The sequence below is a fragment of the Centruroides sculpturatus genome, unplaced genomic scaffold, assembly GCF_000671375.1.
Source record: "Centruroides sculpturatus isolate CEXI.00-Female unplaced genomic scaffold, Cexi_2.0 scaffold131, whole genome shotgun sequence".
Classification (NCBI taxonomy): domain Eukaryota; kingdom Metazoa; phylum Arthropoda; class Arachnida; order Scorpiones; family Buthidae; genus Centruroides; species Centruroides sculpturatus.
Window position 1 is genome coordinate 833,069 of NW_019384439.1, and position 19,362 is coordinate 852,430.

General features: G+C 31.1%; 1 protein-coding gene across 1 annotated transcript; it reads right to left on the reverse strand.

The window, feature by feature from the left end:
• Positions 1-5,741: 5,741 nt before the first annotated feature.
• On the reverse strand, positions 5,742-16,254 carry LOC111620087 (RNA-binding protein pno1-like). The gene is made up of 5 exons (XM_023361931.1): positions 16,111-16,254; positions 11,514-11,574; positions 6,464-6,581; positions 6,308-6,378; positions 5,742-5,809 (listed from the first exon to the last, which is right to left on the reverse strand). The coding sequence occupies exons 1-5, from the start codon at positions 16,252-16,254 to the stop codon at positions 5,742-5,744; spliced, it is 462 nt and encodes a 153-aa protein (XP_023217699.1).
• Positions 16,255-19,362: the final 3,108 nt, after the last annotated feature.

The following is a 19,362-nucleotide window of genomic DNA, read 5'->3' on the forward strand; positions in this document are numbered from 1 at the left end:
ACTAAAATAATTGAAAAATGAGAATTTCTAAACTAACTTATCTAACTGTAAGATGCTTTATTACTTAAAAAATGAAAACAGCACTGAAAACTTTTTCACATTTTTTTTAATCTCCATACAGTAGAACCCCTCTAGTCCGCCACTCCGGTTAATCCGACCGTGGTCGGACTCGAGAAACTTGTCCCGACTCGTCAGTGACTCACTGTCCATGGCGTTCTTCTGTGTTCATTACAGTATATGTTTTACATTGTGTGTGTTTTCAACATGTCAGGAGTGAAACGTAAACACGTTACTCTTTCATTAAATGAAAAATTAGCAGTGCTACAAAGATTGGACAAAGGGAAGATTGTTTATTTTACTTTTTTCTGATAATCCGACCTTTTTTGCGTTCCGACCATACCCCCAGTACCAAAGGTGACGGATTAGAGGGGTTCTACTGTACTTACAAACTATCCTGGCTGATAATCATTTCTTAAGTGCATGTAATGCTTTCCAGAATTGTTTAAAACAAATAATATCATGGCTATTCGGGCTGCTAAGTGTTGATGTTAAGGTTTTTCATTTCTCTAAACTTTATTGCTTAGAATACTTCAAAAATAATATTCAGGCATGAGGGTTATTCATCTATTGCAAAGATGTTAAAAGTTTGAAAAACACTAATCTAGGTGATATGAACAAGCTAACAGTAAATTTACTAATTGTAATCAAGCTGATTGTCACCTATAACTTCATTTATCTGTTTTAATCAAACATATTTTATATTCAGTTTCTTGTACTTTAAAAAATCACTTTTAGTATTTATAATTATATTAAGTTAATTTGTATTACGAGATGTGAAACATATTGCTTTATGTAGACTTTAGGAAATGAAATATTGTTGAAATGTCATCTAAATGTAAATATGTTAAAAAAAATAAGTTGTTAGTGATTGCAATTATATTATATTTCTTGAAAGCAAATGTATAATGTCTTGTTACCTAAATGCAAATGTTTACAGAAAATAAGCAGTTAGTGACTACAAATTTGAGGCAAGAATTTTTTATCAATTTTTGAAAAAAAATCAATACTTTCAAAAACTTTTTAAAAATTGTGTATATTTAATATAATAATAATCAGTTTATTATAAATTCATGCTTTTAAAATTTGTCAAATTATATTTCTTGTTATTTATATAACAAATATATCAGTATCTCAATAGCTATACAAAATTTCTTTTTAACTTACCTTAGTTTTGATTTATATTTTACATTAAAATTTTATTACACATTACTAAGATTTACACTGGCATCTTGAAATCAGAGTTAACAATATCTAATATCAAAATAAATAAGTTTGTACTAAATATACAAAACCTCAATAACTAGAGAATGACTAAAACAAGCATTTACTAAAATAAATACTTGTTCTAGTCAAGCTCATCCTATTTATATGAAATGAAAACTTTTCTACATTTCCTTTTCACAGAAAAAGTTGGTAGAGACATTCCTGTTAAACAGCCAATCTTGAACTTTTGTATCTGCATATGTAACCATAACAGAGAACAAAGATGGAGTTTATTCTCTGTGAATGTTTAGTAATATCATTTAAACTAATTGAACAGAAACTAAAATTCATTCAAACTGATGAAAACTTGTCTGTAGTTTTAGTATTAAATGAAATAATTTTACATAAATGTTAATATTAAAATTAGAAGAAAACATGAAAAAAAATAACTTATCTTTGTTTAGATAAATGTAATTGTGGAATAAAAAATGTGTAATTTTATTGATGAATTAGAGAGTGATCATTTCATATATAAAGCAACCATACAAATTATATCAGTTGAAAGTAATCTGGTTTGTTTGACTTGGTACTTTACAAACAAACACCTAAAAACTGTATAAATGTGTGAGGAACTGAGTCCGAGCTGTATTATTATTTTATTTATTTATTTTCCTTTAATTCTATTTTATTTTGGGGCTTATGTTTAGTTAGGACAAAGGTTCCCCCTCCCCCCTCAATAATGGAAAAAAAAGGAACCAAACAGAGGAGAACCAACTCACCGACCACACAAAGCGCCGTAGGAAAACTAACGTGCATTTGCGCTCCCAAGCCGGAAGTTCGAAAGAAGTTCTGCAAAAAAAGGGGGAGCACACACGCACATAACATAAAGGACTCGCTAAACCCTTAATAAAATAAACATCCCAACCATGTACAGAACAACAAAAAGAATACTGTAAAAGGATTTAGCGAAAAATGTTGGGAAAGAAGCTGACCAGGAAAAAAAAAAAAAGAAAATGCAAATATTATGTCAGATGTAAGTATGTAAATGAGGAAAAGTGGTTCCAGAAGTAATTGTGACGTCACCTCAGAGCATAAAACGAGCGAGACCAGAGATGATGATCAAGGTGAGCTCCAGACAAAGAGAGATTGAGGTGAAGTGAATTCCAGAGCGAGAAATAAGGAGAGAGTCCTGAGAGTAGCGATACTTGGTGATTCAAAGGAAACTTGGATAGGGAAAGGTTCCTAGTATTGACATGACAGATAGGATTGTAATTCTGTAAGATTCGTTGTATATAGTATTAAGTGGTTGATATTGTCAAGTCCTAGAGGAATAGTTAATAAGTGGTAGTAGCTAAATTACATTATTTTGTACCAGTCTTGAGAATTGTTTGTTTCTTGAATAAATTGTTGTTTGTTTCTTACTAATTTGTACATAGTGGATAATTGATAGTTGTTATTAAACATTTGTATTCCTTACTGATCCTTGTACATAGTTACTTTCTGGAGGATGCGTACATCCAGGCCTGGCATCCTAACCGCGAACCCGCGTAAAGTACCCATTAGGTTAACAGTCGTAAGTTCGAGTGATAGTCCCAAACAACCTACTGGCATATCTTTTGTTTATTTTATTTTAGTATTTTACAAATGGACTCAGCAGAGAATGCATTTAAATATTGTTTATTTATTACATCAAAATGAAATGAAAAGTGCTTTTATGTGGTATTCTTATTAAAAAAATTTTTACTGTTGTAAGTGACTTTGAAATAACTTAATTACAAAATACAATTAAAAATCAAAGTTTTTGGCTAAGTTCATGTTGTTAGTTTCTATAATAGTTCATAACCTAATGAATTATAATTCATATATAATAAAAACTATATAAGGGTGGGAAAGAAAGTCACTTAACACACCTGCAACAGAATATAGAATGTATTAAGTTAATTTGCTCATGTCAGGAACACTCTACTCCAAGGAAAAAACAGATTGATTTGTGTTACACACATGACCATCACCTTGAATGCAATTCCAAAACTGTAAATGAGAGGGGTCATAAGACACATCATTTAGGGTCAGAATTTCACAAGGAATTGACTGCTGAAAGATTTTAACAACCTACCTCAAATGATTAGAGTTATGCTCATTACATGATGTGCTCAACGTACAGGTACTGTACATTCTATATTCTGTAACAGGGGTGTTAAGTGATTTTTTTCCTACCCTGTATTATTATGTAAAATTAATATGTTGAAATATTGAGTAAAAGAATTTAGTTTGTATATTATTTTAAGAAAATTTCATAAAAGGACAAAGTATTCTCATCTAATTATTATTTTTTCATATATATTAAAGGTGAGAAACATGTTCATTATAATTACGTATAAACATATATGCTGCCTTTAATATGATTTTGAATTAAGTATGAAATATTTAGTTTTTTTAAAAACAATCTTGATTAAAAGTTCTCACTAATTACATTTCAGAAAAATATAATCAGTGAAATCATCCTTTAATCAAGATTATTCCATGGAACATCCCATGAAAATAAAATTACACTTTTTGTTTTTCTTATGTTTTCAGAGAAGGGTTGGATATTTGAAAGGCATAGACATGTCAAAAAAAAGCTTTTATTAAAAAAATTATATATAAAAGGAGTACAACTAAGCTCTCTGTCACCCAGTGCAAACTAAGATCATGGTGTCCCTTCTTGTTCTGGAGATTTAGGACATTGACAACACAAGTCACTTTGTGCCATCACTAGTCCATTTTCCCCACACACCCTTTCCTCTAATATCCCCTTACCTTATGCTGATAAATTATTCCTTATAATTTATTTTTCAATAATTACACCTCCTCTCCTCCTGATGTCCTCTTACCTGGCATCCATGACACATGCCTGCCTATCCGCCTAGTTGTGCTCCTAGAATATATAAAGTAAATTTATAACTACTTACTGTCTTTACTATTTTTATAAAAATAATTTTTTTAATTTATGTAAATCTAATATAAAACTTATACAGATTTATTTATTGCAATCATTTAATGTAATCAAAATTAGTATATCCCAAAACACATACCAATAAGTTAAAATACTAACCTTCTTCAATGAATGCAGGACTAACCCATTTCTTTTTGGAGAATACGCCTTCCTGATGATTGTGCTTCTCTCTTCCCAAAGTTATGATTCTTGTGTCTGAAAAAGGCCATTTGATTGGTTAGACATCATAGTTTCTTCTACACCAATTTATTTCCTTGCAGGACTGAACTCTCTGGAATTGTTACTAGAAGTCAATGCATGATGGTTTGATCCATCACATATATTCCCATTTAAAGAATAGATACAATGACAAGCTCCATTGGATCCTCTGACACCAAAGACTAATTCACTAAAGTCCCTTTCTTAACTCTGATTTGTTGGAATGATCTCACTCCTGCACACTTCTTCCTGGATTCTATCCAATACAGCCCTATGTATTCATTGCATCTTAGAGTGAAACCCAAAATCATCATTCCCGAAGTTGAACACTCAATTGAAGGCCTCAATGAAATCCAAAAGGAGTATTTTAGATGGAGGACTGCTCTTACCATCTGCTGATGGAGGACTGCTCTTACAATTTAAAGTACATGAAACCTAGTTCTTTTTGGGACTCAGGTTGCCAGCAAAAAGTGGCTTAACAATGATAATGCTGTTTTTATACATGCCAACAAACCTTATCGATTTGGTTGTATTATCCTGTTCCTGTTATGAGAAAATTGAATATAATTTCCAACATTTGAGTCAGACATATTCGTATAACAAAAATTATACCTGAAATTTGTATAGCTAAATAAAATATTTCCTTACTTTTTCTACAAATGACTGTAAATTAGTGTCACACTTTCTAACTTCTGCTATTTTATTTCCCACTGCAAGTTAGAACTGACAAAACAGTATGTGACCAAATGACAAATTTTGTTGTCTATTCATTGGTTGCTGTAAAACAAATACTACATAGCACTGAAAAGTTAAATTTTTCTAAGCTCTCTTTTTAGCCATGCTTTTGGTCAACATAAACCTAAAAATTTTGCTGGTCTCAAGTGCTCTTTCCATGCCTGTGAATTGCTGCTTTAATCTCGGGAGTTATAATGAATGACATGTTAATTTAGTAATATAGGAAGCAAGTTTATTTTTTTATTTACTATGTATATATACTATTTATGTTTACTTCAAATGTATTGTAAATTATATTAGCATAATTGCCAGAGGACATTTTTCCATTTTGCATTTTTTTGCAGAGGCACAGCCTCAAATAAAAGATCATATCTGTAAGTGAAAACTGTTTTGGGTTGTCACTGGTATTTGTAATGATGAAAAAGAAAAATGAAGACAATTTTGTAGTTTTGTGATGTTTTATATTTTAATGTAAATACTATGTATGTGTTTATTTTATTTAAAATAATAAACAAAAACAGATATATATTTAAATAACTTTATTATTCATTTAGAATTTTTCGCTCATACAACTTGCTAACTGCCTCATGGTTCCATAAACTTTAGATGGTGGACTACCTGTTAAATAGAAATAAATTTGTTAAATAAAAAGGTAATAAATTCAGTGACATTTATCAGCAATAAGTAGTTCTCAGAGAACAATTAATTACATTTAAATTATTTTAATGTAATATGTTTTAAGAAAGAGGTTTTTTTAATTAAAAAATTCTTTAGTGTTGCTGTTGCAATGACAAGCTCCATTGGATCCTCTGCAGATACCTTTCTAGTTACACAAGGTAATGTAACTAGAAAGTTATCAGCACAATATGCAGGAATTGCAGATTTGAGTCCCACTCTAGGCCAATTCTTTTCTTCCAGAAATTCAAATTTAAAAAATTAACACAAAATATGGCATAACTGCCTACCTCTGGACAAATGAATTAGTTTCTAATCATTAACTTATGCAAAATTATCAGCTATTATAAGGGTATTATTTATAGTTTGAATTAATTATAAATCAGGTTTAGAGATGATGTTGATACAGACACAGTACAACATTAAAATTGTCAAACCTACCTAATATTAAGTTACAGAGTGCAGTCCTTGCAACACGAATATTTTGATAGGATCCCAAAATGTGTATGTGGCTAAAATATTAAAAAAAAAAAGCAATTGTTTAATTATATAAACTGAACTTATCTTTAAAATAATAATAATAGAACAAATAATTACCTGTCAGCAAGAACTATCCGTGTTTTTGTGACATTTTCAATTGTATACTTAGTTTTTCCACCTTTTCCAGCAATTCTGCCAATTGCTCTAGATAAATGATCACCACTCAATCGCTTTACTGTATAATAATAATAATCAAAAATGTTTTTGTCTTAAAAGTTTTCATGTATCTAATGTTACAGTATAGGCTTTACTAAATTTTTCCAGCTAATGATTACTAATTCTTGGTAATTTTATGAGATCCACCTTGACTATAGAACATATAACTTGTGCAAAACATATCTGATGAGAACCTCACAGGCTGCCAGATAGGTTTTATAAAAAGTAAAGAAGAATTCCTTGAAATGTAGCCCAAATTATTTTTAAAGAGGCCCAAAAATTATTAAGTTGCCCAAATCTAGTAGCCTAGAGCCTACAAATATCTCAGTCTGCTACTCATACCCCAATCTTGCAATCCTGAAAACCAGACAAATTTTGTGAGATAAGAGAAAAAAGGGTAGTCCATTGGTAAAGGACAACCGAAAATGTGTTGTTGTAATAGCAAAGCCATATTGAGCAGATTAAAGTTCTTTTTGATCTCTTGTTCTCTTATAACATGGAAATACTTCAATCTAAAAGAACGAGTTAACATATTCATACTACAGTTCAAACAGAATTTTCACTTCAAATTATGAAGTAGTCATATTTCAAACTAACCAAATTCCTCAACAAATAGAACTCCAAATCCCTGGTTGAGATAAAAGTATAGTTACGAACTAACACAATTTTAAACTATCTGAGTTCAAATTAATGAGAATTTCCTATATAAGTTATATAAAATTAGTATTAATAAATAAATCAAATTATGATAAGTACTCTAACATATCATTATAGTTTAAACTGTAAAAATCANTAAACAAAAAAAATATTTTATTCGCTTTTGTGGAGCATGCTATCAGATAGGCTTGGCCAGTCTTGTTTAAAATTGAAAAGCATCGCAAACAAAATGTTTTGTTTACACCCTAAACTAAACAAAAATTAAAATACTGTGCATAAATTGGCATATGCAAATTATTGTATGGTTTGTAAAATGTCATTAGAGGTTATGTAAAAAGTAACAATGGCTCCATAGAATGAATTACCAGTTGTCCAAAGAATGGAAGTTCTGAAAAGTTATGAACAACTGCAATCATTCTGTGCAGTTTCTAAACAGCATAATTTATCTGCTAAAGGAATTTGAAAAATTGTAAAGAAATATATAGAAAGTGGATATGTTGAAAATCAAGGGTGAGAGAGAGTAAGAAAGCAGATAACATCTAATCATTAAGACAGGTTGATTGTAAGAGCAGCAATTAAAGACCCTAAGAAAACTGCAATAGAGAAATTAAATCTGTGTTTGAATTGAAGGACCTTTTTTTCATGGCAAAATAATCAAAACTTGAGTACATGAATACCATAATGGCATAATAACAAGAAAAAAAAGTCATGCTTAACTCCTACTCAAATAAAAAATGAGGTTGCAATTTGCTAAGAAATATGTCAACAAACCACTGGAATTTTAGACATTTGAATTATTTGAACAAAAAAAACCTGTGTAGAGACCAAAAAGATCAATCTTGAAAATGCTATTTGACGCCTACAGTGAAGCATGGTGGAGGCTCTGTAATCTGAATGTTTCTTTTACAGTGTCATTGGAAATTTAGGATTTATCACTTCTACAATGAATGCTGTTGCTTATGGAGATATACTAGATGCCAATTTAATTCAATTTACATAAAAAAAAAAGGACCTTCAAAGGCATATTTTTCAGAGAAACAATGATCTGAAACACACATCCAAGGTTGCTATGCTAGACTTTTTAGCAAAAAATATCATGGTACTTGAATGGCTTGGAAATTCGCCTTATTTGAGTCTGATTGAACATTTAATGTTTTGGATATCATGTATCATGGATAGGCGTAAATAGCCTTGCGGTAAATTCCAAATGTAAAAACTGTCTATACATTTGGAACCTTGCTTCTGCACATTGAGAGATTACTTTCTAAGCTCTATCCCTGATGCACAATCATACCACTCACAGATATTAGAGCTTACTCACTTATTATGCTATTCGTCCTGTTTTCGTTTTAACAAACATACCTACATCCAAAAACGTGGAGTACCAATGGGTAGCCCCATTTCAGGGGATCTCTGTGAATTGGTCCTACAACAATTGGAGGAGCGGTCATTAATAAACATCAAACATAACATCCTTCTTTACACCCAATATGTCTATGACATTTTAATTGTATGGAGAAAACGTCCTGATATTGGGGAGATGTTAAAGGTATTTAATACTAACAGCTACAGATTAAAGCTAAAGTTGGATCAGGAAAGCAGTAATAGCATTAATTTCTTAGACATCAAGATTCAAGTAGCTGATAACAAATTTGTCACAGGAATTTACCGCAAGGCTACTTACTCCCCCCTATTCATTCCTTCCAATTCAGTGGACCCATGGTCATATAAGACATCCGCATTCTGCACGCCGGTGGCCAGAGCCTACTCCCATTCTACACATTTGTTGGATACCAACAAGGAACTGGAACATCTAAAACCGATAGCATCCAACCACATATGACCGCACATTTATCGACAATCTGGCATCCAAATATCTAGTGCAGTCATATAACAATGTTAACAAAGTGGAAGCAAATCGGGTGATCTTAGATTACAAACCGATGCTACATCACATATATAGAAGGATTGCAAATAATTTAAACGTACTCCTTAACTATAAAAGGAAACCCACCATTTTCCGCCTTCTCTCAAACACAAAGGACGGCACTGAGGATGCTCTGGCTCCTGGGATTTACCACATCCCCCTACATGATGAGAGGTTTGATAGAATACTATCTTACATAGAATTCACGTAAAGATTGCTGCAAGCTAGACTAAAAGATAATAAATATGATGTGCTAAAAGGTAACATTAATATGGCTTTAGCACGGTATACCAGCGATCTGGGGGTTCCCCCATTGGGACCAGGCCAAGCCAATACACAAGGTCTTCGACAGGCAAAGTATTAAAATTTTAGAAGCAGTGGAGATCTACAAGGTGAGCAGGAATGGAACCTGCATCAACACAGATGTCATTCATGTATCATCTGCGTGGAAACACTATCTAGACTCATAATATACGTCATACACAATACATCACAGCCATTTTTCGTTCTTTTAAAATTTCAAGGCAGCTACATTCTATTTATACAATGGTTTTTTCAGTTTGTATTTCCTGAGGAAGGCCGATAAATTTAGTGGCCAAAAACGTTTGATCTTTATAATTTATGACTTTTATTTGCTGGAAAGTTTGAATTTAGGTATGATTTGCAAAACATTTGTTTTCATTGTTTTATTATCATCACACTGTAATTGGTTCTGAGTGCATCATTACTAAATATTAATATTATAGTATGTACAGTATTATATTATACTAATAAATTTTTGTCATTTAATTTAACTTAAGCATATTTAAACATGAATATTTGAATGCCATTTGTATTACGTGAATGTCAATTAACGTGGTTTTTATTAATTAATTTGATTTAAATTAATTAATAAAAACAGCGTTAATAAAATCAACTGTGGTGCGTACAGAAAAACGGAAATTGTATCTTTCCCGCATGCGCATTCAAATGTAATTTAAGTAGAAAGTCATCACATCGATGATTCTAAATCGGTAATCTTTTGGAATTATCGGTAATTGTTTGGAAACCGAGTTATCGTACGGCAACCGGAACAAATATGGCATTCAAAATTTTGTTCGTAAACAGGGGCATTCGTAACCCGAGGTTTGACTGTATACACATTTCCNATTACATAAATGTTAATAAAGAGAGATTTTATTAATTTAAAAACTTGATTTAAATTCAACTGTACGGAATAACAGAAAACGAAAATAGTATCTTTCCTGCATGAGCAGAATGTAATTTACATAGCAACATCATTGATGATTCATATCATGACACAAGGCCATCTCCACACCACTAAACTTCTGAACTGTAAGTCCTATCCTTGATTGGTCGGGTTGTTGACTTTCATTAACACAGCAAGTACAGGAAGTTGACCATCGATCGCCAACTCTGCTGAGTAGGTTGTTCAGCAACCATGGCAAATATGGCATTCAAAATTTTGTTCTTAAACCAAACTGTTCAAAAAGCAAGGCTTTCAAAACCAAAGGTTTGATTGTATTTTTAATTCATCATATAATAAACACTTACTGTCAATTTAATTTTTAGATCCAATGTAGACTTGTGTCTCTACACTATGTGACATCCTGCAATGAGTATAAGTGTTGTACGAACTATATTTGGACAGATCACCATCTAGTCACTCTAAAAGTACTGAGGGGGACAACTCAAAAATGAAAAATATTCAAATAATTAATAAGTACCTTTTATTAACATGTGCATAACAATTGCATTACAGATGATCTGAAACACTGAATTTGCCACCATGAAAATGTTATTTTAAAAACATTTAAGTTCAAAGCAGTTTTAATTGTTTTGTGTCAATGGGAAGGATTTAGGTCCCTGTAGTCCTTTCCCTTATACTTGCTATTGCCTGGGATTGAATCTAGATGGTCAAAAACCCCAGGAATTTTTCATGGATGGTCTGTATCAGATTTCTAGGGTCTTGTCACTCTCAACCTTGCCACTCCCCATTGTGGGCTCGGTTGAACTCACAACGGGCTTAATAAAAATCCTTAGTGCACACATGACAGTAAGAGTTAAATAAAAAAAACTGCACAAGCAGCTATCACAGCCACTAATACATGTTAAATCATCTTGACTTACAAAGACTGTATGGTAAAATTAATCACCCAGACCATTTAAAACTACTATATTAAATTATTTGAATAATTACTAAAACAACTCATTTCATTTATCTAATTCACCTTGCTAAGAAACCATTCAATTAGAAACAATTAATGAAATGAATTGAAAATATTAATTATTTTAAATTGAGGACATGACATCTAAATTTTAAAATAATTATAAATGGATTGCAAGGAAAAAAAGACATTTTCATACCATCTTGAACTTGAAATGATTCTACAAATAATTCATCTAATCGTACTAAGGCTAATGCATCCTAAAAAAATAAAACATTTGTAAATTAGATTTATGCATTAAAAATGTGTCAAATATTATTGGAATTAAACATTCCAAATTAATCTTAAAAAAAAAATGGTCATAAATTATATACAAGAAAAGTTTTTATATTAATTTTAAATAATGTTCATTATTATTTTGGGCATTATTTGACTTTGTTAGTTTTATTGTGAATAATATGGTGCTTACAGTGTCTATCCTGATTGATAAAATGATAATTCCAGTGCTGAACCAGTGAGGTAATAAGTTTCTTTTTACTAACGTTGTGTTTATGTTTTTTTATTCTTTGCATTAATGATTTATTTGTTTTTTGTTTTACCTACATATGTCAGTTTTTGATTAAATCTATCATTCTGCACTGGGATCACATATACTCCTGGAGCTAAGCTGTTGTTGGGCTGCAATTCGTAAACATTGTAGACCTATAAATTCCCACTGTCATCCATCTGTCTTTTTTTAATCTTGAGAATGGAGTTAGTTAGATGAAAGACAAGACAAGATATGGAAACCTTAGGGACAGGAGGCCCCAATTAACTATATACAAACTTCCAATGCAAATCAGAAGTCATGTTATTTCAATTCAAAAATTTTCCCATGAAAGGTGTTAAACAGAATCATACTGGTCATCTATCTGTTAAAGGAAAGTATGATGTACAGGGGCAAGCCACTAATTTGAGGTAGCATATATTTTAAATTAGATAAATTTAAAATATATTTAAAAATTGTATCCCATTCCACTGATGCTCCAAACGCCATTGTCAAACTTCTAGGCTTATAGGAAGATAGCGCTGAACATCCAATGTACATGCTTACACATTGAAAATGTCGGCTGCAACCTCTCTAATATATATTTGTTAATCAAACTTTGAGCAATACACCAATATTGTTAATATCTTTTAATAAAGTAATTTTAAAAATCTGTCCTTGTTTTTCAATATATAATATAGTATACTTCATCTAAGAGGGATGCCATCAAATCACTGTTTGAAAAAGTGGGCTATGACACTAAAAAGTTGGAAAACTATGGGTTACATTATTAATTTCAAGAACGAGAGTCAGTGTTTTTTTTTTTTTTTTCTGAAAAGGGGTGGTGAGTAATTTTTCCCGAAAAGGGGGCGGTAGGCCAAAAAAAAGGTAGAGAGCCTATGCTTTATATCATTACATCCAAGTCAAGAGTCTGCTTTCCTCTACATGACAGATATCCTAATCTGAGATCTGGAGTTTAAAATGAAATTTAACATATCAGATATTTTACACATTGTGACTTTTGAATTGTACTTTAAATTCAATGGAAAGTTTTATACACACGAAAATCCCAATTGGGTTAATGATGTTCATGCATTAGCAGCATTCAGAACCCTCACTAAAAGGGCATTCACTCATTGCACAAACATTAACACACTGGAAGAATGTAAATGTATTGAAAACACCTTGGCAGCACACAGTTACCCTAAGGAATTAATCCAAAGATTAGCTTGCAGTAGTACAAACCAAATGAATGAATGTACCAGTACCACATCAATCCTAAAGAAAAAAAATATGCATATAATATGCATATAATAAAGACATTATATGCATAGGTAACCCCAATCCTACAGTGGTAGAGTATGACCTAAAAAATGCATGCATTATGCAAGGAGACAGCAGTAAACAGGGGACTATGCTAACATACAGGTGTAATTTCTCAATTCAAGCTACAGCAAATAGCAAAGATGCAGTTAGTGTCAATAGGGCATTGGGAGTATATATCTCGGTGCATAATGAAAGATTTTAGAGAGATTTAACACATTGGTTGATCCAAAAGATCCTTAACAAAAGGTTCATGGAACATAAATGCAAGATAGAAAAAGAAAAAAAAAAAATGCCACTACTATAACCATATACACCTCTGAAATGAATGTAGAAGCTAAGCTACAGCAAGCCAGTCTTATCAGACATACCCTTCACATTGATCAAATTAGAACACTAGAAACACTGGAAATTTTCAAGGCCAAACTGGAGGGGAAATGCATCAATTTCAAAGAAGAAACACAATCTCATGTGGCAATCATTTTTTGATAATCCCAATAATACACATATTAATGTACAAATAAATAAAAATTCAATTTTTATTTATTTTGTGTGGTAGAATTTAATATACAGGTATACCTCGCCTTAAGTCAGTAATTGGTTCTAGGAGAGGTGACGCAAGTCGAATTTATTTGTCTCTGAATCTACTTGTAACTAGGCTAAACCATAAATTACCATTCCCGGTTCTGTATTTTATTTATTAATGCATTTTTAATAATATATGGTTAATAAGGATCTATTTTAAGCTTTTACAAACAAATAAATTTTAGTTTTTAATATAGTACAGAAAAAAGTAATCTAAATTTAAGAATTATATACATTTACAAGTATGTACTGTAAGTACAGTACATACTTGTATATATTTTAATATGTTTTTATGTGCTTTAAACATTTTTCTAGTGATATTACAACTTCAATATTTGTGGCGGACAGACGTAAAGTTGAATAAAATGACTTCAACTTGATTTTTATTTTTCCATATACTTTTTTGACAAACGATGTATAATCGGGAACGATGTAACTCGAAACGACGTAAGTTGAGGTATACCTGTACTAGCAAGTTCTCAGCAATTTATACACACACATATATTTGTTGTATAATTTAGCACGTTATTCTAAATGTAAATGCCACATACTTTCTTTGAATTTTCAAATTTATTCTTAGAATTGAAATTCATCATTGTTCTTTTGTACATTCCAAAATAGAAAGTTGAGCCATACAGACCTGAAGCAGATCTAACATTAGATCAAAAATGTTTGTCTGAATTTAAATTATATTAAAGATCTGTGTTGGTGACAAATGAAAATTTATTGTGGTATTTGTGTTTATTCATCCAGTTTAAAGAATAGTTGAAAATGTTACTTCTGATAATTTTATACCATTGACTGAAATCCAATTGAAAGTATTAATGTAATAATAAACTGTTATAATTTAATACAAAATACCACAATTAGGGTTTCTCATTTCCTGGTCTTTTGCTTGTCCCGGGATCCCGGGATAAAAGTGAACTGTTTCCCGGGATAGAATTAATTATTTTTAAGGTATACAAAATATCTTGAAATCAAATGATATAATTATTTTCCATTTTTTAAAGTAATTTTAAAGTTCTGTAACCTCCAAAATCATATTAATAATGCTGTGTAAGGTCTATAGGCCTATAATAAAAATTACCTTTAAATAACGTAGAAATTTTCACAAATAGAAAAAAATTAATTAAAGTTTGCTGGAAACTGCATACAACAACAACAAAAAAAATGTTTTGAATTGAGTTAAAAATTAAAAAAATGAACTTCTAATTTAGAAGGTAATTTTCGTTTTTTAAATAAAATATAATACAAAATATTGCAAACTTTTATAAGATTTTAAAAAGCAAAGATGGTCAATACTCCGATAACTCACTCTAATTCTTATTTTAGTAATGAAAAGTCTTGCCACCGAGAATGCCCTTTCCGATTCAATTGATGTGATTGGAATAGTGTTTAATGCATTTAAGAGAAGACAGATATTATGTGTTTTTTCACCTGTAGCCTGGAAGATTTCGAGTTCGTTTTCGAGATTGTAGTACTTCTTTCGCTCTCTAGTATTCTTGATTTGTCTACCTTGGCTGCTTTAATAGCGGCATCAAGCTTAGAGCTCGATAATTCGGCAATTCATTTGGCTTTAATAATCAGGTTTATGAAGAAAAACTTCATACTTGCAGACTTTGTACTCGTTTGTATCCTTGCCCAATTTGCACAATCTGGCGTCAGGCATTTATTGAAGCTACTGGGCATGGTTAAAACTCAAGACAGCGTAAGCACAATTATTCCAGATATTACAGGTTCCGACAAGTAAAGAATTTTTATAGTCCTGCCACAAATAAGCTATATATTGATTATTGACCATTTGTGACATGCTATAACGAGCAAAAATTAAAAAAAACTAATAGGTAGGTTTAAAATTAATAAATACAAATGTATTTTGACAGTGAATGAGTTAATTATGCTTTCTATTTGCAAAATTCCTCAACCTTAACACAAAATAACAAAAAAAGTGAATTTTTAAGAAATTTGCGGGATTTCTCGGGATAAGAAAAATTTCCTGGGTTAAAAAAACAACCGGGATCCTGTTTGAGAAACCCTAACCACAATATATTTAATTCATAAAGTAAGTAAATAAAGTTATAAATAAAAATATTTCAATCTTTGTTCTTACCTCTATATCAAAACCTAATGCAAATGCTCGAACAAAATCAGCTGCTTTCTGAATTGCACTTTTGTCTTTTGTTTCTTTACAAGTCTGAAAAAAAATTATATTTATATCATGCATTGCAGTATTTCTTGAATTAATTAATAAAGATTATATTTATGCTATAACATAACAAATGTATAAGTAAAGATATTTTATTCAAAATGCAGTAATTAATATTTTGGCTTGTTTACAAACTCTGCAGTAACAATTACTTACTCTGATTTCAACATTTCTTGTCTTAAGATTAAATCTAATTTGTAGATGAAGCTGTTCAACCACTGGATTAAATATTTTCAACCAATTTTCCTTTAATGGAGTATATCGATTTGAAGGAATGGGAATTTTTCTCATCTCTTGCATATCCTATAAAATGCATGTAAATAATATGTATTTATATGTATAAACAATATTATATAAGACAAACTTATATTATTAAATATATACTGTATATATTTAAAATTACATTGATTTCAATGACAAATTATTATAAGCAGACTTCTACAGAAACTCTATCCTATTCTACATACTATTCTACAGAAAGTCTGCTTCTATTCAAATTTCAAGGATATTTTTGCAAAAATAAATTGCATAAACTAACAAAGATATCAAGTATGCTACTAGAAATATCCAAATTTCAAAAATTAAAGCATTTTAGGCCCTATAAGGTGTAAAGTTTGATCCTTGATATCTCATAGAACACCACACTACCTGAGTGATTAGCGTTATGTCTTATTTGACTATTTCTCACAATAAACTGTAATATAAATGACACAAGGCTTTCTTTATATTACACTTCATTGTGAGAAATAAATAAGATGATTATGTCTTATCTTTAAAGTTTAGCATTTTTACTTTGCTCTGCATAGTTTTAAATAATAGCATTTTCTTTTGTTTTTACCATAAATTATTCTTTATTAAATGTCTTAAATATTATTTACAATTATTTACAGTTTCAACAGAGATGTAGAGAGCATTGCAAAACACCAAGATAGTACTACTGAAGGCAGTCAAAGATATAGCCCCTAATATATGTAAATGTATAATCATCTATATTCATTTATATGTCAAATAGACATATTTATACAAATATGCAAACAAACATGCATATTAAACATATATATAGTATAATTGATTACTACATTTATACAATGCCAGACAAGAAACTGTTTACTAAAATTTATGTATTTTTATTTAATGTATTTAAATACATATAAGTCATTAAAGTAATGATCGTAAAATAAATAAACACTTCATGTCAACATTCAAATAAAATAAAGTAATTAACATTTCAGTGTTGCAAGGTTACAAATTGCGATTTTTTAGATTTTAAACATACAGTATTCTCTTATAACGCTTAGATACATTCCACGCTAACCGAAAATTACGTTGTAGGAACGATTAAATACATGAGCCAATCGCAGCCCGATAGGTGGGAACTTTACGGACTAAGGCTGTTCGAAAGGTTTTCTTCTATAAAATTAACCGATTCTAGACTAATTCGACTCAACATTTCCAAAACACGTATAATTTTTTGGGAGTAATCCGTATAAACTATGCTATAAACAAAAAATTATAGGATTACTTACCGAGTGTGTACCGTTCGACTACGCCGTTGCTTAAAGCTGGTTTTCATCGCGGAACAGCACATTAAACGGCGGCCGCGATTTCTAATAACGAATTTTTCGCATAAAAATAACTTGACCTTTGGAGACATCATTAATATAAATAATTTTTATGGCCGTTGAATAAGAAGTGTTTCTTTCACAAGAAATGTATAAAATTAGTGCTGTATTAGACTTACGGTACCTAATTTACATACTGTACAGACGATAATAAACTCAACTTACTAGCCTAAAATCTCCGTAGCGTGTTGCCAGGCGGCAGAAAGCATATATATAATTATAATAAAGTTACAATAAATTAAGTTAATATATAATTATATATACAGTACCTAATTTATATATAATTAATATATAATTATATGTACAGTACCTAATTTATATATAATTTATATATAATACTAAACAGACGATAGCAAACTCAATTTAGCCGCTCCGTAGCGTGGCGCAGGGTCGGAGGAAAGTAGTTCGGCTGCTCATCCACTATTGGTCCAGACTCTATCAATCTTCTCGCGAAACGACGTTATAGGAGGTACGTTATACGAAAGTTTCTACAATTTTTTCGCTACGTTATAGGAATTGTCGTTATAGGAATGTACGTTATAGGGGGGTCGACTGTACTTGCTAACACTTTCAATAGCTTATAGCTACCATCCTCAGGCGAAAAACTGAATACAATTATTTTCGAATGTTTGACTTTTGAACAGACTTTTCAAATTATCAAAGATGCGTGGATGGAATACAAAATAAATTAAAATTGAAATATTTTGAAAGATTATAGAAATGCACAGCAAATAATGTAATACCCCCAAAAATACTTAAAAAGAAATTAAGTGAGCTGTATTTGGTTATGGTACAAATGAGAATGTAAAATAATCATTTAAATTGTTTGAATAATGTTATCCACAGTTGTGAATTTCTAAGGTCAGTGTATTGCACAGTGTTACAGCAGATATATAGAGGTTCTCCCATTTAAATAACTCTCTTCAATTGTTGCACTGCTTAAGTAATTTAGTGTGTGCCCAAAGCGGTAGATAACACTGGTCTAGTACCTTTTTAGATAATTCCATTGCTGGTCTATTGTTTCTAATATCCTCTTGATGTTCCAGGATGCGGGACCGTAGCATTCTGGTAGTAGTCTCTATGTAGATAATTTCCTCCCGACAGTAGACCTGGAATTTTTTAGACTCCCAATTTTTCATTTAATGTGAAAGTATCTCTATTGTTATGTGAGACTCAGCCTTGTTTATTTACGGCATGACCTAGATTTTTTACAATATCATTTTATTAAACTACTGTCAACTTTCACACCTGGGAGTTAATCACTCAACAAGTTCTCAGCAACTAAAAAGACGCTTTCTCATAATCTCATGACCTATTGTTGCAAGTTTGTCAGTTGAATATAATAACAGACCGATCTTTGAGGCAGTCGTCCTTCGTCCTACAAAGTGTGCAGTTGCCTGTTTTTGAGATTAAACATTACCCGAGTGGAATTTTGTGCCTCCTACTCCTTCATCTTTTGATCCCAGATTGGATTATCTAATTACCGACACCTTAGTGAGTGCCTTGGATTACCTGAACAACAAATTAACTTTATTACACGCCCAACCAAACTTTTCCTCCAAACATCATAGAAAGTACCCGTTCCAGAAATCACCAAAGGACCAATCCATCAGGTATCTCTCACCACACGTTTTAATGTGAACTCTCTCTAACCATGGAAGCCAATTATCCCTCTTTAACAAGGAATGTGTTTCCTGTATTCAATGTCTATTAAATTACTATTAAATGTTATTTTGTTACCCTACTCTGCTTAATCACTTCCGGTGTGCTGTCTTTCTCTCACTCC